The following is a 25614-nucleotide window of genomic DNA, read 5'->3' as shown; positions in this document are numbered from 1 at the left end:
CTGCCGTTTTTTTAATTCTGTCTTTTGCCTTTGGCCGGCCGGCCTTTTATTTTGGTTTCTGTTTTTGGATGGCTGGACCAATTCTGTCATCCCGATCCTGGCCAGCCGGCCTTTCATCCCGTTTGCCTTTTACATTTTTTTTTTTTAACCTGTCGTCTTGGCTGGCCGGCTTTATTTCATGTTCCGCCCTTAATACCGCCCAGCCGTACTTTTATTGTACCTCCTCTTGATAGGCCGGCCAGTTATTCCGCCCTTGCTCCCGGGCAACCGGCGTTTTATTCTGACCTATGCTCCTGGCTAGCCGGCCTCTTTTTGTGTCCTCCTAACTGGCCTTACTTGCACCCCACCCTCCTTTCCCTGCCGACCTCTTTTTGTGTCCTCCTAACTGGCCTTACTTGCACCCCACCCTCCTTTCCCTGCCGACCTGTTTTTTTTTTCTTGTTGTTCTTTGCTCATGGCTGCCCAGCGACTTGTCCCATCCTCCTTCCAGGCAGGCGGCCATTCATTCAGTCCCTCGCTTTTGGCCAGCCGGTCTTTTATCCCTCCCTCCTTTCCCAGACGGCCGGCCTTTCTTCCTGTTCTTTGCTTATGGCCGGCCAACCCTTGTCCCACCCTCTCATTCAGGCGGTCGGCCTTTTATTCTGTCCTCCGCTTGTAGCTGACCTCGTTTTGTGTCTTTCATTATTAGTCAGCCGACCACTTTTCCTGCTTCCTTTTCCGAGCGGCCGGCCTTTTTGTGTCCTCTGCCCCTAGCTACTCGGACACTTGGCCCGCCTTCCCTCCCGGCCGGCCGTGATTAGCCTCATGAAATTATCATTGGTGTCTCTTCCATATTCCTTCATGCCCTTTCAGCCTTTCAGCCCTTGGTCGGCCAGACTTATTTCAGTTCTTCCACTACAGGCCGACCGACCAATTATTCTGACCCTCTTTGCCATCCTGCCGTTTTTTTTTTTCTGTCTTTTGCCTTTGGCCGGCCGGTCTCTTTTCGTGTCCTTGCTCCTGCTCCTAGCTGACCGGACTTGCATCCCACCCTCCTTTCCCTGCCGGCCTGTTCTTTTTTTTTTTTTTTTTTTTTTTTGCTCATGTCTGGCCAGCGACTTGTCCCGCTCTTCCTCCAAACATGCCAGCCATTCATTCTGTCCTTCGCTTTTGGTCAGCCGGCCTTTTATCCCTCCCACTTTTCCCGGGCGGCCGGCCTTTCTTCCTGTTCTTTGCTTAAGGTCGGCTAACCCATGCCCCACTCTCCCAGTCAGGCGGCCTGCCTTATATTATGTTCTCCGCTTATGGTCATCCGGCCTCATTTTGAATCATTCACTCCTAACCGGCTAGCCTTTTATCCCGTCCTCCTTCCCGGTCAGCCGGCCTTGTGTTTTGTACTCCGCTTCTGGCCGGCTGGCATTGTTTTGTGTCTTCCACTCCTGACTGGCCGATCTTTTATCCCACACTCCTTTCCAGGCTGGCCGGCCTTTATTCCTGCCCTCCTCTTCTGGACGGCCGGCGTCTTTTTCTGTCCTTCACTTCTAATCCCGTCCTCCTTTCCCGGCCGCCCGGATTTTTTCCTTGTTCTTTGTTTATGGCCGGTCAGCCATTTGTCCCCCGACACCTCCAGGCCGGGTGGCTTTTATTCTGCCCTCCGCTTCTGTCTGGCTGGATTTTTATCCAGCCTTTCTCCTCCGGTTGGCCGGCTTTATTTATGGTAGGGCCGTTTATTTTTTCTATGGTAGACCGACCTTTTGTTCCACCTTCCGGCCGACCGGCCTTTTCGTGTCCTCTATTCCTTGCCGGCTGGCTTTTTAGTCTGTTTTTTACTTGTGACCGGCCGTCCTTTTATCCCGTTCTCCTTTCCCCGCCGGCCAGCCTTTATTCATGTGCTTTTGTTATGTCTGGCCGACGACTTATTCTGTCCTCCCTCCCGGCAGATTTCCCTGTCCTCCGCTCGTAGCCAGTCGGCCTCATTTTGCGTCCTCCGGTCTTGGCTGCCCGGCCACTTGTCCCGCTCTCTTTTTCTGTCCTTTGGTTATGGCCAGCCAGCCATATATCCCACCCTCCCTCCCGGCCACCCAGCCATTTATCCTGCCTTTCGTTTGTGATCGGCAGGCCTTATTTTGTGCCATCTACTCCTGGCCGACCGGTCTTTTATCTCCTCCTCCTTTCCCTCCCGGCCGGCCACTTGCCTCACCCTTCTTTTCTTGCCGGCCGGCCGTTTGTCTCACCCTTCCTTTCCTGCCGGCCGGCCTTGTTTCCTGTTTTTTTGGTTATGGTCGGCCGCCCATTTGTCCCACCCTCACTCCCAGCAGGCTGGTCTTTTATTGTCCTTTGCTTGTGACCGACCTTCCTCATTTTGAGTCGTCTGCTACTGGCCGGCCGGCCTTTTCTCCCGCCCTCTTTTTCCTGCCGATCGGTTACTTGTCCTACCCTCCCTCCAGGCCAGCCAGCGTTTCATTCTATCCTAAGTTTGTGGCTGGCCGGCCTCGTTTTGTGTCGCCTACTCCTCGCCGGCCGGCCATTTATCCCTTCTTCCATTCCCAACCGGCAGTTTTTTTTTTTCGGCCGCCCTCGTTTTGTGCCGTCAGGACTTAGCTAGCCGGCTTACATATATATATATATATACATACATACATACATATACCAAGGCTTTTTCCCCTTTACAAGGGAGGTAGCCAAAAAGGAAAAGGCATAACATCATTCCCACCCATTCCATCCCTGAATACACTCCACACCCCTCCACCCTCCCTCTTATCTTAGCACCTCCTGGATGTATATATGTATATATTGTCCTTTGCTTATGGACGGCCTGCCACTTGTCCCGCTCTCCTTCACATTTGGTCGGCCGTTTTTCCTGTCCCCCGTCTCTAGCCGGCCGGCCTCGTTTTGTGTCTTCCGGTCTTGGCTGGCAGGCCTTTTATGCCATTCTTCTTTTCACTACCGGCCGGCCTTTACCATAGTAAGTTTACCCTAGATTTTTCACAGGTTTCAGTTTGGAGTTCACTTTGAGGTGTTTCGTTTACGAATACTGAGCTAAGATAGCTGTTTAAAATATTACACATTCCTTCGTTTTAATACTCAAGTTGACCGTCAGCAGATAATAGGGGCCAATTCCTAATAACCTTTTTATCTCTAACTTAACTGTAGAATTCTTTGGGATTCTCTTTGGATTTATCAGCGATATTCATTTCGTATTGTCGTTTTCGCTTTTTTAAATCTCTGAATTATTATATAACTCTGATAGTCGTTACGTGCACCCAAGCACTTTTTAGAAATACTTTTTTTCAGTTTCTTTGTCGAGCCTGATTTGGGGGGCGTCTGTCCTTAAATGGGGTGTAGGTATGAATCATCTTAGTAAGCGTATTTTGAAATATTTCCCATATCTGATCTACAGGTCTTTTGCTTAAAATTGCCTCCCAATCTGTAAGCTGAAGTTCCTGATGTAGTCCTATGATCTGAGCTTTACTAAAATCGGTTATTTTAGATGCACATGTATCTATTCTATAATTTTTTAGCAGTTTGAATCTAAGTTGTGGTCGCTATTTGCAATAGTTTCACCCACCTCCACATCGGCTATCATGCTTTCACAGCTAGTGATCAACAGGTTGAGTAAGTTTCCATGTCTTGTGGGTTCTTTTATGTGCTGAACTAAGTAATTGTCACCAAGAAATTCTATCAAGCAACTACCCATATGGCCATGTTCAAGGGTCATCCAATTAATGTCAGTCAAATTGAAATCACCCATTACATAATTATCAGTAAGTCCCGGTTGCAGAAACTAGACAGTTCTTGAAACAAGTTTGTCATCTGCTAATAATGTTTTTGGCCTATATACTACACCTATATTAATTTTTTGTCCATTTGTTTGGGTTAATTCTACCCACAAACTATCATATGCATCCTGTTTTACTTTCTCTAAAACACAGGCATGGACATTGCATTTAATGTATAACAGAACACCCCTGCCTTTCTTGTGGTTTCTATTCTGATGAAAGTGTTTAGATCCCACAATATTAAATTCAGCTTCAATTTCTTTACCATTAACAATGTCTCAGTTATTCCTATCATATCGAGATTTTCACTTTTGACATATGCCTGTATTTCTTGAAATTTATTCCTAATACTACAAGCATTAAAGTACATGGTATTAAGAAACTCGTGATTATTTCTTTTTGACACGTTTTGTATTTCAACATGATGCCTTACATTATAATTTTGTTCTTCATTGACACATTGCTCTATAATAACATTTGGTACTTCACTGACATTCAATGCCTCAAGGACATGTGCCCCATCATGGACTTCTGGTCCCTCTCGGTCATTTGATCTATGGGGCAACCTTGGGGAATGGATTACCTAATTGATGTCTTGTCATTTGCCCTCCAGGTGCCAATCTAACCTTTAACTATGTTCAGAAACTTTGTAGACAAAATGGAAGGGGAGGGAAACCTAGGATTCTAGAAGAGCCTTTCTTAGGAGAGTAACCCACCACTCGACCCGTTTCAAATTACATCCTTCTCAAGTTGATACCAACTCTTGGGAAAGACTAGTTGAAACCAGTCAAGCAGTGTATTGCTCTCCTAACAAAGGCTCTTCCAGTCAAGTTTTCCTACTGTCACCTTCCTCAACTTATTGTCTTGCATATGCACTTTCCAATTTTCATGTCTAGATACACATACTGTACACACATATACCAAAGTCTTTTCCCCCCTTATAAAGGAGGTAGCCAAAAAACAAAGGCATAAAAACCACTCCCACCCATTCCATCCCTAACATACTCCTCTCCCCTCCCTCTTACCTTGGCACCTCCTGGATGATGGGTCATCCCTGCATCTCACCCACTGCCCTGGATCAGAAGCAATGTTGCAAGACACAGCAAAGCTACTTCATTAAATTGGCGACCCCCCTCTCCATCCCCTTGTGCAGACACACACAAATCCTTAATATACATTTATTAACATACCATTTATCGTTTCAATTCTTTCCATCATGCAACATAATCTATTTCCATCTCTCCCTACACAGCAGGTAAAAAAAAAGGCAAAATTTTATTTAGAAAACTATATTCTAGGATCATTTGTTCAACTCAGTTGAGTGTTTATTTCACTAGTGAGATTACACCGACATTATAATTAACATCAAACCACAAAATGGACCTTTTCTCACATCTTTTGATAAGGTCACAGCACATGGACGGAATTTTTTATCAAAGCCCTGTTGTTAGCAGGGCACAATGGACGGAGACCAGGTCTGCCTTGCATGAGCAACTTTAACTGAGATGAACAGTATACAGACTTACTTTCATTAAATGTGAAACTGTTGCAACATCAGTCTGAAAACAAATGCCATCTACACCTTAAGTTTCTTTTGGCATTCAAGATTGCTAAATACTTCTTTATACAGGAATACAATACTGTTCATAATTCACACTTCTGTAATATACAATTACACGCAGAGCACTGTTCCATTTACTCTCTGTCAGCATAGACTATTTCAAATAATCAAAACTACTTTCCTCACATTAGGACTAAAGCAATGAAACAGGGGCCAACACAAAAAAGTGGTGGTCCTCAAAGATAGACATTAGAGAGAATCATGTACTTACTCCACATTTCACACAAGAAGAGGTGACAATCAACAACTGCCCCTCTCCTATTGTTACAAGCCAGTGACACTGAGACATACATTACTAATAAAACAGACATTTCTTCCCAGAGTTTTATGGGAAGGCTTAAGTACTGTTGCCACCCATTGTAAGGCTGCAGATTTCCAGTCAGTGAAATTAAAGGAAACTACCATTTTCAAAAAGTGAAACATCATTACCTCTGTACCTCAGATGTAGTTCAACCCTTACCAAAACATACAGTACAAAAAGTATTGCACAGGTAGGGTCCAATGCCTTCTTTAAGGAACATTATGGCAGCTCATGTGCGACATAACAGGGCATATTCCATCAAGAGTGATATAACACAAAGGTGCCACAGATGTGGGCTGCTGCATACAGCTAATTTTAGGAAATCAAGTCAACCATCATAATACAGAAACACCATGCAAATTTCATTATCCTTCATCTAGTGTTTCATATAATTTTGCATAAAATCTACATCATACTTTTTTGAATTATCAATGCCTTCCATTCAACCTGTGACTGAGCAATTTCTGTCTAATATTCAAATAAAGTTGAAAGTCTACTTGAAAGATAATGATGCTCTCTCTCTCTCCCTCACACACACAAATGACCTTAAAGGTTAACTGAAAATGTTTTGGGTTTCTTTATTTTTTGCTATTTCATGTATGAAAATATAAATTAGAAGTTAGAACACTAAAATGCACGTTTCTAGCATTATATATTCTTGACTTTATCCAAATAGCATGATCTTAAGTGCTTGATAGCAGACAAACTTTTCAATGTCGTAGTTACATTTTCCACTGCTATGGGAAAGATTTATTGGATTTGAATACCCTCTCATGTTCCAATGTACAATGTACAGTACAAGGATACAAGGATAAAATCAAGGCCATACAATGCTAGAAACATGCATTTTAGTGTTCTAACTTCTTCTAAGTTATATTTTCTTACATGAAATAACAAAAAAATAAAGAAACCTAAAACCTCAGTTGGCCTAGGGGATCGTCCATAAGAAGAAGAAGAAGAAGAAGAAGAAGAAGAAGAAGAAGAAGAAGAAGAAAAAAAAAAAAAAAAAAAAAAAAATCCTCTAAAAGTGTTGCTCATAAGCTATCTCGTGGCTGAGTTTGGAAGCTGTATCTTGATTTTTACTATCTAAAAAAATATAATACAGTACCCCCCCACCCTACTGCGGCTGGGTTGTGTGCGCTGCGTACTGCATATTACGTTTTCTATTGTTACATATATTTGCTAACAAAAGAAGCTGTGTATTTTGCACAATATTTATGCTTTTGTATGATAAATAATAGCATACGAGCTAATATGTTGACGATGCTGTGACAGTTGATACAGTATTATGGGAAGGCAATACATGATTGTGTGAATACTGACGTTCAGACAATGCGTAAAGCTATCATGGCCTCCTACCTGCATTCTGTCAGCACAGATGAGAAGCCATTGCATTCTTACTGTCCTAAGGGAGAAGACTCGTGGTGTTTTTTCCAGAGAGCACTAGCCAGGCAAAAGGAACCCGAGTCTCACAGAGTCAAGAAGCCGTTCCTGGCGAAGATTCCCACTGAGAAGCGGAAATCCATCCTGGCAATATATCAAGACCTCACCTCTACAGAGCTTTTAGAGAAATGCCTCAAGGGAAGGACACAAAACCAAAATGAAAGCTTCCATGCAAAGATCTGGGCTTTGAGTTCAAAGAGGAAGTTTGCATCAGCAGCTAGAGTTCAATTCTGTGCTCAAGTTGCAGTTCTGAACCACATCTTTGGTTATGAACTTGCATATATGCCATCAGGAAGAGGGACAACAACCAGTGATGCCATAAAACAGTTAGGATGGCAGATAAAGATCGTCTGTCGCCAAAGATGCATCGCGCCAAGAAAAGGAAAAGTGCAATATAACCCTGGTGGATACTAACTGGATTCATCATATAAACCTGTAATTAATCAAAAGCTGGCAACAAAGAATAGGGTTGTGCCTATGATGCCCTTTCAACACCATAACATCCTAAATGATGAAAGGAGACCAGTAACCATGAACAAAAAATCTATGACGCTCATTCCTGAAAAACTTTATCTTTGCACATTTAACTTGATTCATATCCAAAACGCCTTCACTGATTTTTAACTGCAAATCCTTTTCGGATTCAGTATAATTAGGAGAACATTTGGAGGCAGATTTATGTCCTGTCAAGGACTAGTAGGATTTTTTCATATATACATTTTGTTTTGTTTTTTGCTTTTTTCATCAACTTACTTTGGATTTTTTTTCTCATAACAGACTGATCAGAACATCATAATTCTGCCTCCATTTCTTCATCTATCTTAGCCCATTATAAAGACAAAAAATAATCAATATCCAGTCAAAGGTCTATCCTCTGAATCAATTTCAAAATTTTCAAAAATTACCCCTCGGAAAAAAAAAATCACAATAAAAAAAAGTATAAGCATAAATGACTTGAAAACTCGGTGGTATCTTCTCTGAGACAAGACAGTTACTAGGAAAAAATCTCAGCCACTTTCACCCCAAACTAAAAAAGTTCGATTTTCTAATGGACGATCCCCTTAAACAACTACAAATCTAAATGATGGGGTATATGGTCCTCTGTCTAAAGTTATAATTTCTACCAAATTTTACAATGGCAACTAGGGTACAACAGTGTTGATTTCCTTACTGATAGGCATACATGATGGCTAACCTGGTCCCTGCAGGAGCAAAAGTAGGCAGATGTCTGGTGATAAGGTGAGAAGTTATACCAGTCAATAAAAATGTCTGCCAATTTTTAAATTCAGCAGGCTCCACTCTTTAGAGAAATGCAGTTAAGCTACACATAAACCTTAGCATTAACCAAAACATTTTCTAAAACATCATATCTACAGTCTTGTGCCTTTTCTATGGATATACTGTTTAAGTCCACTTCTCAGTATGTTGCTAAACATACTCTTGAACCATTAAATAAATCTTAATTACACTATGAGGTGAGGTCTTCTCATTTACTCCATACAGTCTAATTCTATACTATACATCAAATGCTCTATTTTGATTATGACATGATACTGCAAGAAGAGGTTCTACAGTAGCCACACTATCCTAAATTCACAAAACTCACATCTGATATCAACTCTGGGAACATGTGTCTGTCACTGGGAGGTTGGGTTAGTATAATTATCAATCTGCAGATCCAAAGTGCCACTATGTTATCATAAAATGGAACATAAAACTCGTAATACTCGTACATAAATGATACTGAATAGAGTGGAAGTCAAACAATAAAACCATTAACATATTATTTGCAAAAACATGTTTCCCTAGTATCTTTCAGAATATATATTTTCAATGGAATGTATGAGAAAAAATAATCTTAAAGAGTTCTACCACACAAAGTATAGGAAATCCTGACCAAAAATATAGTTTCTCAGTTACATAACCTTTCTGAAATATTTTTGCTTATTTGGCAATTACATGGGGATCAAAACAACCTGCTTTTGTTTCAAGAACATTGGCTTTTACAATTAACAATCCACTGTATTGTTGTCATCACAAACAACAGTATTGCTACAGGGCTGACACAAAATAAACTTCAGTGATTGAGACTCAGAGATGAATGTTTAGCTGCCTTCTTGCTTAAAACTTGGACAATTTGTAAAGAACTTTTCATTTGTATTCAAGTAATTAAATACAGTCAATACAACCATAAGACCCTTTTTTCCTTATAAGGGAAGTGGCCAACTACGGCATACATCCATCTTGTAACAAGTCAATAAAATCCATAAATTACTGGAAAAGCTAAAATGACTCACCATAACACTAGTGTAGTAAGGCAGTGAGCATGAGAAGATATTACCCTCATTTGAGATTACAAAATCAATCAATGTGGAATAGACCACTCAAACGGAATGGTACCGACGGTTTAACCTCAGTTGTGGTAACCTATAAAAACTAAATGTACTTAGCATATATATAAGATCTCCACTTCCCTTTGGTTTACATTTTTAATATTTCAAGTAAGTTCATAGTAAGGGCACACCACATTAAATTTCCAACTCCAAGTTCTTTGTACGAAGGCACCATCCTAGTTCCTTCTGACATGGGAGTTCACAACCTTAAACCAAATCATCAATCATTTCTAAAATAATTTCCTAAAAAATAAATAGCCACTTTTACAATGAGTTCTACAAATAACAGATAAAAACCAATTTACAAGGATTCCTTGTTTGCAAAGCAAGAGGGTTGAAGTAAGAGAAGGAAGAGGAGAGGAAGAGGAAGTATGTGTGTGTGTGTGTGCAAAATTAAATCCATATATCAAGCTTATTTCTAAGGGATCATAATTAGCTGGTCTCAAATACATCAAATGTTTCCTCATGTGGAAATTAGAGAGGACGGGGAGGGATTCCTTCAAGCAGTGACAAAAAATCATCCATACACAACCACTCCCCTATCCACTGCCTTCTCCCTTCCCTGCTCATCAAACATTCCCCTCTTGCTCAAAGCCCCTTTCACCCCAGCCATCCATCTTATTTTTAGTTGTCCACTTAAGTTCACTCCATGCATTTCAGCTTGCCATGCTCTTTGCTAATCTTTCTTTATTCTTTCCATGTGCCTAAAACATTCCAATAATCTTTCATCAACTCTGTCTACTAGTTCCCTTTCTACTTCTGCTCTCCACCTCAGTTTAATCTACCCAATCTTGCAATCTCCAACATACTTCTCAGACACTCCATCTTAAACACATTTTAACTTATCCTTTCTAACATTAAAGTCTCCACCCTCCTTCCTCTCTTACATTACAAGTCACCTGCCCTCCTTTCAGCCTTTCTTACATTAAAAGTCCACCCCCATTCTATGTTATAGGCAATCACCCCTTTATATACAATCTTCTCTTTGCATTCATTCCCAGATGCCAATTTCTCATATAACACTTTTCAATCTCCCCCCTCCCCAAGACATTTACTTGCTTCCCTCCAGACACTGAGGAATTAGCAAAATGAACCATGGGTACTGATCCTTTTCCTCCTTAGTCAAATGTGTAGGTACCATGCTGGACGGACATTGTGGAAACCATACACTTACATTTCATTACTGATGCATGTGTACTTAGTCATCACACAATCATGAAAAAATAAACACTTTAAATTTAACTCCAAATTTGTCTTGAAATTAGTATTTGTTCAGTACAGAAGAACCCTGAAACTATGGACACTGAAGTGATGGATTTCAGTAACTAAAGACAAATTCTAGAGAATAAAGATTTTGACTGAAATATGAAAATTCCCGAGGAAATGTGACCACATTACATGCTTTCAGTGGTTCAGTCTGTCCCACACACTCATTGTTTACATTAGGGCTACATTACTGAATGTTCTTGTAAATAACATTATATTAATACTGTACTAAGATTTAGGACATGGTTGTATGATTGCGTTTATTTAATCAAACTAATTACCAACCACTCCTGACAACTCCGATGATATTTTTTTAAATATTGACATAAATAAATAATTTGTGCCATAATTTATTGTTTCTGTAATTTCTAAGCCATTTGGCTGCATCAGTATCAAGATACACTACTGACAACTCTGAGCTCGACACAAGCTTTGAGATACCACAAACTGCCTCATAGCATGAGTTGTTGGTCAAATCAGTATCCAGGCATATTGGAAATCTTAATTAATATCTTGATTTTGACATGGCCACATGCTTTCAAATTTGCAGATATGATGAAATATGGTACACTTAAGAAAGAAAGGGGGAGGGGGAATTACGAGTTAACTGGAGAAACAGAACTACCTTGTAGATCAGGTTTTCTGGTAAGATTAAAATGTACTCATATGTGACTACATATTCAGTCCTAGTCCTCCTACTACTCAACATTCAAGATAGATCCATCCTCTAATTTCCATTAGTTTGTCTTCCACAACAAAGACAAATGTGTCATCTCAAAGCTTGCATTGAGCTATGAGTTGTCAGTCATGTATCATACCTTGAATCTTGATATTGATGCAGCCAAATACTGTAAAAGTTACTGACTCAATAAAATATAGCACAAATAATTTATCTATGCTAATATCACCTAAAACAATGAATATAATTGAATTTGATGGTAGTTGTTGGTAATTAGTACAACCCTATATTTACATGTGATACGTTCAACACATGGAACCTATGGACAAATGGCTTAACTGACCAGTAGTCCTCCCTTTAGTTCATAATTTCAAGGTTCTTCTATACTTGTTTGCATGTGTTTCTATAAGTAAGTGTAATTGGGTACTGGGAATAAGTATTGAAACATTTTTGGTAGTAAGTCAAGGGTGTTGGTATCCTGTTGTCCTGCAAGTCATCAAAATACTTGCAGCCAATTCAGATATAATTGTGTACTTACAAACTATTACTGTTGCAACTTAGTATCTATTGGTTTTGGAATGTAAGGTCATCTTAAAATCAAAGTAAAAATTCTTCTTTCATACATTCACACACACATGCAAACACATCCATACACAAAATAATACAAACTTAAGTCTCTGGAAATTATTCTATTATTTACATAAGTATATTGCTGGAATGCAGACACAATACTTGGCAGGAGTTGAAAGGTAATTAAAAGATAGTAATGAGCAACTGAGAACAATATACCACTTAGTGGAAAATTATGAGACCCATTTTCTTCAAGATGAAAATTTTTCTTTTTCTTTTTCCAATTGTCCTTTCACCTCAGATCAAAATAATTAGCTGCCAAAACTTCCTTGCCTAATGCCACATTGTAGGAAGTTCCATCAATGTGAACTACGGAGTGCATTACTTGACTAAACAGCTGCCAACCCCACATGAGAACAGTCGTTGTGGTGCACTTTCTCAGAAGCCAGGTCAGTGATACCTGGCCAGCAGGAGAGCAAAGATGCTGCTCATGAACAGCATGACCACAGATGAGCTTGCTGAGGATGCTCCCAACTGCAAAGAAAAAGAATTAAATCATGAATGACACCATTTTGGTCACAACATGAACAAATGCAGGAGGAGGAATGTGTGTATTTATCAAATTGTATTCAGGATGTGTATATCGAAATAAGCTAGACTGACCTTTTTCTGTAAATGGTAGTGTAAAAATTATGTGACAACTTTCATGGAAATTCATTTAAAAATGGGAATAATAACAGTAATAAAATAAATACAAAATAAATAAATCAATAAAACAAAATTTGATGTCTTTTCTTGTATCTTAGTAACTAACAGAAACTGTAATTTGTTGATTTTTTTAAGTAGAAGCTTTGTTAAAGATTATCTTGTTAACTTATTACTCTGTCTAAAAGTTCTACCATACTGGAATTTTCTTTGTGAACACCCAAATTTCATCAAAAAGTTTGCATGATTGTATTGCTAAAAGCTAAAGCTTTACCCTTGGAAACATAATACAATAAGACAGTTTAGAAAAAAGGATAAGAATTGTGCATATATATATATATATATTATATATATACCAGGGGCTTTTCCCCCTTACAAGGAAGGTAGCCAAAGTCAAAAGCATAAATCCACTCCCACATACTCCACTCCTATTCACCACCTCTCCCTCCCTCTTTTCTTGGCTCCTCCTGGATGACGGGTCATCCCTGCATCTCACCCATTGCCCTGGGTCTGAAGCAATGTAGTCTACCCCCTTTAGCAACCTGAGTACTGCAATCATATCATCTTTATCTATTCCATCTTTCAAAGCTGCACATTAGGTGCTTCTACTCTTCTCGTATAGTTTATCTCCCAGGTTGGGAACCAGTTTGGTTGTTATCCTCTGTATTCTCTCGATCTTAAACCCTTCACTGGGTGAGGTCCTTTCCCACTAACACATATGACAGTCTTGGACTGGGTAGGGTTTCTATAACTTTTTGCATCTTCTCTCCATCCTACGAGAGAGAAGCCACCTGTATGTTCTGCAGCACTCCATACTTCTCTTCCACAATTTTACTGATATGTCTGTCTGGTGAAGAGGTTGTCTTTTATCAAGACTCCCAAGTCTTTCTCCTCTTTTTGCCTTTGTAAAGGATTCACTTCCCAAGGAACAGTTGTTGCTCTTGTCATTCCCTAGACTGTTTGGCCAAGAAGTCCCGCCAAGGAATGGTTCAAAGTTGGTCTGTGTTCAGGCCACCATCCAGCTTTAACACAATACCAATACATAATAGGTTGAACCACAATGGATTTGCCAACACTGAAAGACTAAAGAGAAAGATGATTTGATTAGAGTATTCAGGACACTAAAGGAGATAGACATTGACAGGAGACATCTCTTGGTTTGGGATGGGCAGGTTCTGAGAGGTCATGAGAATAAACTGAGAAAGATTAAAAGTCTAAAAGATATGAAGAAATAGTTTTTCATATAGATGAACATATACTTGGAACAGCTTAGGTGATATAACCCAAGCTGGAACAATACAAGAATTAAAATTAATTATACATACATACATACATATACCAAGGCTTTTTCCCCCTTACAAGGGGGGTAGCCAAAAAGAAAAAGGCATAAAATCATTCCCACCCATTCCATCCCTCAATACACTCCACACCCCTCCACCCTCCCTCTTATCTTAGCACCTCCTGAATGACGGGTCATTCCTGCACCTTGTCCACTGCCCTGGGTCAGAAGCAGTGTCGCAAGACACAGCACATCAACAGCAAGGCTGCTTCATTAAATTAATTATAATAATTGGAAAAAAGGGTATAGCCCAAACTGGAACCATACATAAATTTGAAGCTATGATAAACTGCATAGTAAGAGACAGGAACCCAGACTGTTATTCCTTTCCTATACAGTATAATTAGGTAAACACATACACACTTGACTGCTCTTAACAGCTTTCATCCTATCCCATATATCTAAAAAACCTCCCACAGTACCTTCCTGTCTACCCTGTCATAAGCCTTTTCCAGATTCATAAAAGCCCAAAATACATCCTTACCTTTTCCCATGGCTTTCTCACATATCTGTCTTACCACAAAAATGTGATCTACACAACCGCTACCTGTCCTAAACCCACACTGTTCTTATCCAATTACTCCCTCTGTTCCTCTCCTAATCCGCTCAATCAAGACCCTCCCATAAGCCTTCCCAACTACATTTAACAAGTTGATCCCTCTGAAACTCCTACACTCACACTTGTCCCCCTTTCCCTTGTAAAGCGGAACTATACAGGCACTCCTCCAGTTCTCCCGCACTCAACCCTCTCTTAAACAAATATGAAATAACCTCACCAGCAAGTCCACCATCACTGTACCTCCTCTTTTCAGAGGTATGTGACAGGTCATGATACTATCCACTACAGTGAGTCCTTGTTAAATGGTACATATGCGTTCCTGAAAACCTTACCGCAAATTGAAATGACCATATACCGAACCCAAGTTTCGACTTATGGCAGATGTACCTTCTCTGTGCTTTTTCTTCTTCAAAATATCTAATTTTACCTCCAAAACATGAGTGGATACCCTATCTGTGAATTTTTCTTACAGTAAATAGAATCGAGGGTAGTAATTACCAAATACCGTAACTGTGAATTTACCAGATAAAGAATTACCGTATAAGGAGGACTCACTCACTATACACCAACAAGCCATATGTTGTCCAATGAGTGAATCAGTGTTAGAGTACTTAATGCAATACCTGCTAATGACCCTCCTAAAAATTACACGAAAAATGTGACATGGACTGTACTTCAGGGAGAATTCTGACTGAAGATGTTAATTAGCTTGAACTATCTTTTCTCCATTTATTCACGTAAGAAGACCGGACAGCCAATAACTGATCTCCCCCATCTTACTCCTACAAGCTAGTGATACAGAAGGAGCCACACAAGTTCAATATCTCTTCCCCAAAAAATTTCCAAGAGCCTGAGGACAACTGTTGACTACTGCAAGGGTTGTAGGCTGTCCATGAAACTCAAAACAATAATCATTATTACAGCCATGTTATTGAGTGAACCAAATTTGATGTGTGCACCATTTCTTTCACAATTACAAGATTTCTTTGGATAAAACAAAAGAAATGCAACCTCACCTCTGAATATTGTTGACATTTAGTTGCTGTGGATACTTCTTCCCCATTACCTACTGATATCATTGTTATGTTGGAATCTTCTTCCCCTTTACTTCCTACTGTTACATTGGAATCTTCTTCCCCTTTACCTCCTCCTACTGTTATGTTGGAATCTTCTTCCCCTTTAACTCCTCCTACTGTTATGTTGGAATCTTCTTCCCCAGTCTGTGAAATTGAGGAACCAATGATAGGTATCTGCAAGTGGTGGTCTTGCAAGATGGAAGTCAGAGAAGCATTTCCTTGCTGCCCTTCCTCAAAACCTATAAACACCCTTAACTCCAGGCTAAAGATCTATCTAGGTCTCTCTATCAACTTCAAATGCATTTCCTCCACATTTTCACATAAAAAAAAACTCACAACTGGTGGCTGCTCCCTTCCAGCACCTACATTCCAGTAAAAGAAAGCCCCATAAGCCAATATTTCTTCCCTGATTGAGGTCCTATGAAAAGGACCAGGGACCACAGCCAGCTACTGTGGGGCTCTGGGCATCATGTTAGTCAAATTTGAGGCAACCGTCATTAAATCCCTACTGACGTTTATGTCTCAGGGAAGGTAGAAGGTGGATGGGAGTGGAGTGTGTTAGGGATGGAATGGGTGGGAATGGTTTTTATGCCTTTTTTTGGCTACCTCCCTTGAAAGGGGGAAAAAGCCTTTGGTATATGTATGTTTGTAATTTATGCTTAACACTTGTCAATAACAATTAACATGGTATTTCATAAGTTACATATACAGAAAAGGTGATTGAAAATAATCCTACAACTTAAACTATTCTATGTGGAAGGGTTTATCAGTCTATGTTTTGCTTCTGAAGCACTTAAGAGCAGAAAATAAGGAATTGTCAAGCAAAATTAAAGTTCCTAATCATTGGGCAAAAAAGTGTCCTTTGCATTTCCCTGCATCTGTTGTTGTACCATTTCTTTAAAAGCAATTTCTTCATTTTCTCTGTTTTCATTCCATTTCTCAATCTTCTGCAAATTTTCCTCCCCTAAGTTTCCTGTTTTCATTCCATTTCTCAATCTTCTGCAAATTTTCCTCCCCTAAGTTTCGTTTTATAAGGTGGAGTGGGTGGGGGATGAGGGAATATGTGTGAGAAATAAATTGATGCGATGCAGCCCAAAGGTATTTCTCCCCATCTTCTCCTTTTTTGCATGAGGGGATGGAGAGGGGGGACGCCAATTTAATGAAATGGCCTCGCTGTGGATGTGCCGTCTTGCAACATTGCTTCTAACCTGGGCAGTGGACAAGATACAGGGATGACCTGTCATCCAGGACATGTCAAGATAAAGAGGGAGGGAGGAGGGTGGAGGGAAGTGGAGTATGTTGGGGATGAAATGGGTGGGAGTGGTTTTTATGCTTTTGTTTTTTGGCTACCTCCTTTGTAAGGGGGAAAGAGCCTTTGGTATATGTAAGTTTCCTTCAATTCTTTCAGACATTGCCTGTATTTTGTTATTTACCTCTTTTTTTAAGTTCTTACTATTGGCAGTATCAATAATTTTCATCTTTTCATTTTCATATTTAACCTCCATTAGATCCTTTTTTAATCCCTTTAGCTCATTATCTAGTTCGGAATTTATTTTCTTTATTTCACATATCTCACTGTTAGCTTCAAATGCCTTTTGTTAAATTTACAATCTCTTTCCTTAGTTCTATGAATCCTTTCTCCCACAATTTTCTATTAATACTCATCTCCCTTTCATCAATTTTCTTCTTTCGTACTTACCAAAACCAGAAAAAGTGTCTTCGTTATATAGTTGAAATATCCTTGGTGTTTCAAGGCCTCTGTTTATAGTTAATTTTGGCATAGCTCTTCCAGGACTCTGCTTTTGAGTTGATATTCGGATCAAAATCATCGTTTTTATTTTCTTGCATTTTCTCTCATTAGATCAGTTTAACACTGCATAGAAACATTTTGAGTAACCACAAGTGCTCCCCTTCCCAATCAATACAAACCAGGCCTCTTGTTTTCCTTGCACTATTGAGAATTTTTGTCATATTCAGCAGCCTTTGGAGCTCTAGTTGATAGGTGTTGATAGCTCAGAAGTGTGTGTATGTTTGTATACATGTATGAATATATGTATATGGATATATCAATTGAGTCTCAAGTTCCAAAAATGGAAAACCTGCAGCCTTACAGTGGCTGAAAATGGTCCTTGGAACCTTTTACAAATCTCTCTGTAAAAAAACTTTGGACTGTCTTCTGTGTTGCATGAGAGTGGAACTATTTCTATGTCAGTGACTCAAAGTTGTAGCTAGAGAAGAGCAGTCACATGTTGTTACCTTTCCATGTGCGAAAGTGTATAAGAAATACTGCTGAGGCTGACAGAGAGAGATCTTGGGCCCATTACTGAGATCAAGTATCAGCCCCTCAGGGCTGCACCTTCTGACAGAGTTGAGGGGTTCAACAGGTATCTATCTTTTTATACGATACATGCATTCTTTAGGTCATCATGCAAATACATAATAGAGTGGATTCCCCCTACAGTTTCACTTACCTTGGGTATGGGAAGGGAATGAAACATCATCTATCATGTCTCAAAAATACAATTATTTTGTAAATAAATACATACTACATTGTGAATGAAGATGTTATGATTCTACTACCATGATAATAGTGCTAGAAAATGAAGGAGCTGTTAAGTAGTGGGAATGAGTTAGCATATCAGGTGGCAGCTTGGTCGTGTACATGTTGCCATTGCGTGATTTGAAAATGTGGATGGCCCAGAACATACATACATATACCAAGGCTTTTTCCCCTTTACAAGGGAGGTAGCCAAAAAGAAAAAGGCATATTCCATCCCTAAATACACTCCCCTCCCCTCCACCATCCCTCCCATCTTAGCACCTCCTGGATGATTTGAAAAAATTACTTGAAATAAATTTCTAGTATTACATGGTGCACAAGCAAATATGTGTCATTAGAACATGTGTAAATAGAGGAATACCTGTACATGTGAAAAAGAAGTAATGAAAGTGGGATCTGAAAAAAGACCTGGGAGTGATCATCATAAAAGATATGTCCCTTTACAAACATATAAATAAAACTGTTGGTGAAACCTATAACTTGCTAATATCAGTAAAAGTGGTTTTTACTTACTTGGATGAAGAAATTGTAAAGAAAATATTAGTCACACTGAAAAGGCCCAAATTGGGGTATGGAGTGACACTATGGTCACCCAGTACTAAAAAGAATATAAAGAAAATTGAAAGAACCCAGAGAGCAGTTATGAAGATGGCCCCAACACTATAAAAAATGTCATATGAAGAAAGATTGTCAAAACTAGAACTACTGACTCTGGAACAAAGAAGAGAAAGAGGTGACTTGTTGACCATCTACAGAATTATGAAAGGTGTAGAAGTCCTTGACAGAGACAAATTACTAAATTGGGATAAGAGAAACACAAAAGGGCATGGAAAGAAACTAAAAAAATGACAGCTATAGAAAAGACATGGAGAAAAAACAAAACAAAACATAAGAGTGGTGGATGTATGGAACATAAAAGGTGAAACAATAGTGTATACAAGAACTTAAGAACAAATTGAATATGGCGAGATATAGAGATGGGACCCTACGAGCATAGCTCCACTTTCTGTAAAATAAAATTAGGTAAATACACACACACAATGTATATATGAAACATAAAACACTAACTTACAGTAATGTAGTAATTGCAGCGGTCACCCTGACAACACTCAGCACAATTCCAATCTTTCCACCAAATGCGTAGGCAGTTGGTCATTAATTCCTTAATGGTGTTGTCACACATTTTCTCAGTGGCACACTGCTTGCTGATGTAATATTGCATGGGAGCACCCGTGTCCCAATAGGGAGTACCTGAAAATTGTAATAAGAGAAAGCTGATTAATAAAAGCTACAGCCAAGAAAAGAAAGAAAGAAAGAAAAAAATAATAATAATAATAAAAAAAAAAAAAAAAAAAAAAAAATGAAATAAATAATAATAATAATAATAAAAAATATATAGGGATTTCTCCCCGGCTTCTCTTTTTCTGCATGAGGGGATGGAGAGGGGGATTCACCGAATAAATGAAGCAGCCTTGCTGTGGATGTGCTGTCTTGCGACACTACTTCTGACACAGGGTAGTGGACAAGATGCAGGGATGACCCATCATCCAGAAGGTGCCAAGATAAGAGGGAGGGAAGAGGGTAGAGGGGAGTGGAGTATGTAGGAGATGGAATGGGTGGGAGTGGTTTCTATGCCTTTGTCTTTTGGCTACCTCCTGTATAAGGGCAAAAAATGCCTTTGGTATATGTATGTACATATCTATATAAAAAAATATAAAAAACATTTTCAACATTTTCAAAATACATTTCTTTTGTGAACAAGCTTGGTTGAATGGTTTTTAATTGTCTAATATAAATGTGTGCTTTGATTTGGCCTTCCCCTTACACATACATATACCAATGCCTTTTTCCCCCTTACAAAGGAGGTAGACAAAGTCATAGGCATAAATCCACTCCCACCCACTTCATCTCAACATAGGGTACTACATTCCCATTCACCACCACTCCTTCCCTTTTCTTGGCTCCTTCTGGATGACAAGTCAGCATCTCGCCCACTGCCCTGTGTCAGAGGCAATGCAGCAAGACAGCACATACACTACAAGGCTGCTTCACTTAGTCTGCGACCCCCCATTCTGTCCCCACATACTCCCTCACCCCCACCATCCCCCACCCACTCCCTTCCATGCATCACAGCATCATCATACACAACCATTCTTCACTCACCCCTATCTTCTGTCTTCTCCCCTCCTTCCTCAACAGACATTCCCCTCTTTCCCAATGCCCCTTTTACTCCATCCATCCATCTGATCCTTGATTGCCCCCTCATGTTCACTCCCTCCACCTCTGCCTACCACACCTCTTTTACTAATCTTTCTTCACTCATTCTTTCCATGTGACCAAACCATCCCAATACCCTTTCATCAACCCTATCTCCCAACTCCCTTTCCACTCCCGCTCTCTTCTCACCTCCTCCTTTCTCCCTCTATCCAGCTTAGTAACCTATACCATACTTCTCATGCATTTCATCTCACATGAGACCTGGGATAGAGGATTGATTGACTGATGTTTGAGTTGTGTGTGCCTGGACACCACCTAACCCTACATTGCCCAGCTATAGGAAATGTGACTTTACTGTGCAAGTGGCAGCTTGTACAATTTGCATACAATACCTAAATCTACCACGGTACCTTTAAAATTATTCTACTTTTTCTGGGAAACTGATGAGATGCAATCTTTAAATGATTTAAGTAGGAATAAATAACAAGAGTAGTAAGGAGTTTCCACTCCCATGCCATTTTATTTTCATTTGAGAGAGAGAGAGAGAGAGAGAGAGAGAGAGAGAGAGAGAGAGAGAGAGAGAGAGAGAGAGAGAGAGAGAGAGAGAGAGAGAGATAGGAGGGAGGGGGAGGGAGAGGGGAGAGAGAGAGGGGGAAGGGAGGGAGAGATAGAGGGAGAGGGAGAGGGAGAGGGAGAGAGAGAGAGAGAGAGGGGAGGGAGGGGGAGAGAGAGAGAGAGAGAGGGGAGGGAGGGGGAGAGAGAGAGAGAGAGGGGGGGAGGGAGGGAGAGAGAGAGGGGAGGGAGGGAGAGAGAGAGAGAGAGAGAGAGAGAGAGAGGAGAGGGAGGGAGGGGAGGGAGAGAGAGAGAGAGAGGGGGGAGGGAGGGAGAGAGAGAGAGGAGGGAAGGGAGGGAGGGAGAGAGGGGAGGGAGGGAGAGAGAGGGGAGGGAAGGAGGGAAGGAGGGAGGGAGAGAGTGTGTAATGAATGATAGGGTGGAAGGCACTCAAGATTCACTCATGTCTACTGAAATGATGTTCAAAATTCTAATTTATATTAATGTTACACAACTGCTTCAATACTTACTCCCCCACTTAATGGTAGACAGACATCGATCCTCTCCATATGCACACGGGATGACAGTAGTGGTACATTTTCCTTGGTTGGAGTCTTGATCCTTACACACATAACACTCAAGACCCAAGACACCTGAAATTACAAATATCAAGATATTTATTTAATGTAGTAACTGATGATTCAACTGCATCCATACTGAAAAATACAAAATAAAAAACAATACAATACTTCCCACTTATCCAAACAAGTTAAGATATGTATTACAATATTTTATCCTTAAAATAATAAATGCTGACTCAAGTTTTACAAACTGGAGATCCATAGCCCTACAGTGGTTGGCAACAGACCTTAGGTTCTTCTATGGATTTCTTTGGGAAGAAAGCTTAGATTGGTGTTTATTGTTTTAGTGTGTCTTTGTTTCTATATCAATCAATCTGATGCCCCAGGTCATTCTTGCAGGAAATTCACAGCACCCAGGTAATTGGCAACAACCTCCAGGTTGGCCCACAGGTCACTCAGAGTGACACGTTTCTATGTCACTGACCGAAAGCTGCAGGAGAGGAGCACTCACTGGTTGTCAGCTCTCCTTAGGTGAAAAAGTGAAAGAAATAACAAGTAAAGTTGATAAGAGATATCTTGAGGCCAATTCAAAGACTTGAGAATCTGCCCCATGGACACCTTCAGATGCAGGTGAGGGTGTTGATGAAGGGTTAGGGACAGGGTTTGGACCATAGATAGGGTTAGGATCAGACTTGGGGTCAGGATTGGGATTAGGACTGAAAAGAAGGTAGTAATGGGTCATCCTATTTCTAAACGTATCAAGAGTGGGACTACTGAATACATGAGATGGGAGATAATATTCCACTCTTGGCTGCTGCGGGGGGAAGAATGTACACTTTTATATGTTGGTACTTGTTTAAACAGAAATGTAGTAGCACATTTGTAAATAACACACAAGAAACCCACAGTCAGAGAAAATAAACCTCGAATGAAAGAAGATTCTATATTTCGGCTACCAACTGTATTTTCCTGAAGAGGGCTACAGCTGGTAGCCGAAATATAGAATTGTCTTTCATTCAAAGTTTATTTTCTCCGACTGTGGGTTTCTTGAGTGTTATTTTGGTACTTGTTTGGTATGTGGTATCTTAGGCTATGACTGCCTCTTCTTGTTCGTGTATTTGTTGGGCGTAAGTTTCTTTGTCAATATCACCTAAATTGTTTGTGATCTTACACTTCATTTGTTGTCTATGTATTCATCTTCTTGTTTCAAGTGGTTCAAGTATATCTTGTTTAAACCAAGTGACTGATGTAGTATGTCTGTAATTACATCTGATCCATCTTGCTGTTTTATTTTGTGTGGACTCTTAATTTGTATCTGTCACTGAAAAGACGGTGTCTCAATACTCAGTGTTGCCAAATGAGTATCTTAAAATCAAGAATTCTGATGTCTGTGTTGCATCTCCTGAGGTTCCTACACAGGAATCCCAAGGCTCTGTTGGCTGTAGCCTGTATGCTATAGTCGTGACACTGTAAGAGAGTAAGACGTCCCAAAACATTATCCAATGGAACCCCAGAAGTAACAGAAACGGCTAAAGATTGGCTACCCTTGAGAGCAACATGATGTTCTCGAGAAGTCAAGATTATATTCATCCGGTGAAGTAATCCTCTTATGCTATAATAATCTATTTTAGCTAATAGTTGTCGGTGAAGAGATTTGTTGAAGGCTTTGGCAAAGTCTAAAACTATGGTGCCCACTTGTTTAATTTTATGGCTGTTGGTTAATTGAGATATGTCATCCAATTTCTCTAGTATTTGCATCTTGCATGAGTGTTTTGGCCACAAGACATGCTGATTATCAGTTACGTTAGTACTCTTTGCCTGTCAAAATGATCTATTCTATGTTCTAACATTTTGCAGGGGACTGAGGTCATCCAAATGCTTGCCAGTCAGCTCGGTCCATATCCAACTCAGTCCATAGGCTGCTTGAAACACCACCTTTGTTTTGATAGATGCGCAAGTTGGAGAAATTAAAGTATGATAAATTTGTCTACTCCAATGTAACTGTGATGGGTGTTTGGCTGAGTAGATGGGCCAAATGACCCCACAGTTACACCATGATCAAAACACGCCTATTATTGGAAGGAAGGTAACTGTCACTGGATTTGAAAATTGGTGTCACATTTGCCAAAACTGCAAAAGCAAATCATGTGGAAGAACTCCAGTTTGAACAGTCTGTGAGAAAGTAACCTGAAGGACAGGAGCCTATACATATGATTATGCTTGGAACGTAATGAAAAAAAAAAAAAAAAAGTCAATTTATAGTTTCACCTAACCATAGAATTCGATATGTGGCTTATGTGTTTCTGGTGAGAAATGTTGTGATATGAACGATGGTGTACATCCTTTCCATCGCAAATGCGTACTTTTGAAGTAATTAAGTATTGAAATTATGCACTTATGCGTACATCTCCCGAACGATGTGAGGGCACATATGGGAAATCGGGGTTTTTGGGTGGGGAAGACTAATAAATGGAGTAATGCGCATTGCAAAACAGGTATAAAATGAAGAAGACTAAAGAAACACATAAAAAACAAAAATATCCCATTTCGGCAGGTACCGCACACGGCGCCATGTTTGTTTACTAATGATTGTATTTGTGACTACAACCGCTAGATTTAGGAAAGCAGCTCGTGCAAGACATGGTAACCATAAACTAACCTAACTTAACCTAACGGAGGTAACGTTAGTTTACAGTTAGGAAGTCTTGCACGGCTGGAGTGGAGTTTGCTAAATGTAGCTGATCTAGCAAGACATTTTTCAAATTGTTGGGAAAAACAAACATGACTACTGCTCGCGTTAGGCGGGACTCCGGCCCTAAAATGTGATTTATTTTTATTTATCTTTTTAAGTGTTTCTGTTCATTTTATACCTGTTTCGCAATGCGCATTAATCCATTTATTAGTGTTCCCCACCCAAAAACCCTGATTTCCCACACTTATGCGTTCGGAAGATGTACGCATAGGTGCATAACTTCGACACTTAATACTTCAATAGTACGCATTTGTGACGGAAATGATGAACACCATCATTCATATCACAACATTTCTCACCAGAAACACATAAGCCACATATCAAATTCTATGATTGGGTGAAACTATAAATTGACAAAAAAAAAAAAATGGAATATTCAATATGTCAATAATAGAAAAAAGACGAATATATATTCAATGAATATGAATAAATATTTCAATAATTATAATACTTTACATTCATGGTAGTTCCCTTGAACTCAGTGTCTTTATCAAAATATTTGAGGAAGATTCAATTCAAATGATCAAAATAAAGCATACACAAAGCCTCAAAATGCATGCTTCTTTTGTCTTCACTAAGGTATGCATTTTTTCACTAAGGTACGCAACCCGAATCCTTCCTTTCACAGTATTTAGTATTTACCACGCCCAGAAAGAGTACCAACTTACCTCCTATTGAGTCCTTTCCTACTTAGTTTATGAGATGAAATATGGAACACTTAGGGCAATTATAACTTACTTTGTATGATAGCCGCAAGTAGCAGTGGAGAATATATTATTTTATACATATTTGCACCTTTCTTCTATGTTCACTTTTCACCCTATTTGTAAACACAACTGTTGATTCTCGCGTTCGTACTTCGTTGAATCATCAAATTGTGACACATTCAAATTATATATATATCTTTTAAAGCTTGATTATCTATAACAATATCATTATAAAACATATTCCGTAATTCATTGATAGGTAGAAAATGTAGTATTTTTGAATTTTATATACTTCATAAATAGTAACGAAACTCAATACTCTAAATGGCGCGGAATTCAAACACTTCAAGGTTATTCTACTGAGTTCCTCAGGATAAGTTGATATCTTTTAAATATATTGATAATTCTTTGCCCTCTATACGGTCAAAATTATAATCTAGAATAGGTTTTAATGTAATTAGAACTGTATAGGCTATGGATATGAAGAATTCATCTAAAATTATTATCTATTTGATGTTGAAATAAGCAGTCGAGT

At 39.6% G+C, this 25614-nt stretch overlaps 1 protein-coding gene across 2 annotated transcripts; it reads right to left on the bottom strand.

The window, feature by feature from the left end:
- Positions 1-5031: 5031 nt before the first annotated feature.
- cold (coiled) lies at positions 5032-25239 on the bottom strand. 2 transcript variants are annotated; one of them, XM_076208134.1, is made up of 4 exons: positions 25111-25239; positions 21570-21692; positions 19343-19521; positions 5032-12565 (listed from the first exon to the last, which is right to left on the bottom strand). In XM_076208134.1, exons 1-4 carry the CDS (start codon positions 25157-25159, stop codon positions 12482-12484), a joined length of 435 nt encoding a protein of 144 aa, XP_076064249.1. In that variant the 5' UTR covers positions 25160-25239; the 3' UTR covers positions 5032-12481. The 2 variants fall into 2 exon arrangements, with proteins under 2 accessions (XP_076064249.1, XP_076064248.1); XM_076208133.1 differs by lacking the exon at positions 5032-12565 and adding an exon at positions 13209-15854.
- Between the last annotated feature and the right edge of the window lie 375 nt (positions 25240-25614).

Source organism: Oratosquilla oratoria, chromosome 24, assembly GCF_046742065.1.
Source record: "Oratosquilla oratoria isolate Oo_2021 chromosome 24, ASM4674206v1, whole genome shotgun sequence".
NCBI lineage: Eukaryota > Metazoa > Arthropoda > Malacostraca > Stomatopoda > Squillidae > Oratosquilla > Oratosquilla oratoria.
The sequence above is the reverse complement of the archived record's forward strand: the minus strand, read 5'-3'. Positions and strand labels throughout refer to the sequence as shown.

Excerpts from the sequence above, each read along its gene's own strand:
- cold (XM_076208133.1), bottom strand. The coding sequence starts at position 25,159 with ATGTATAAAATAATATATTCTCCACTGCTACTTGCGGCTATCATACAA. Across the intron at positions 19,522-21,569 it reads GTCTACCATTAAGTGGGGGA|GTACTCCCTATTGGGACACG; the intron begins GTAAGTATTGAA and ends TACAATTTTCAG. Across the intron at positions 15,855-19,342 it reads GCTGCAATTACTACATTACT|ACTGGGGAAGAAGATTCCAA; the intron begins GTAAGTTAGTGT and ends TCAATTTCACAG.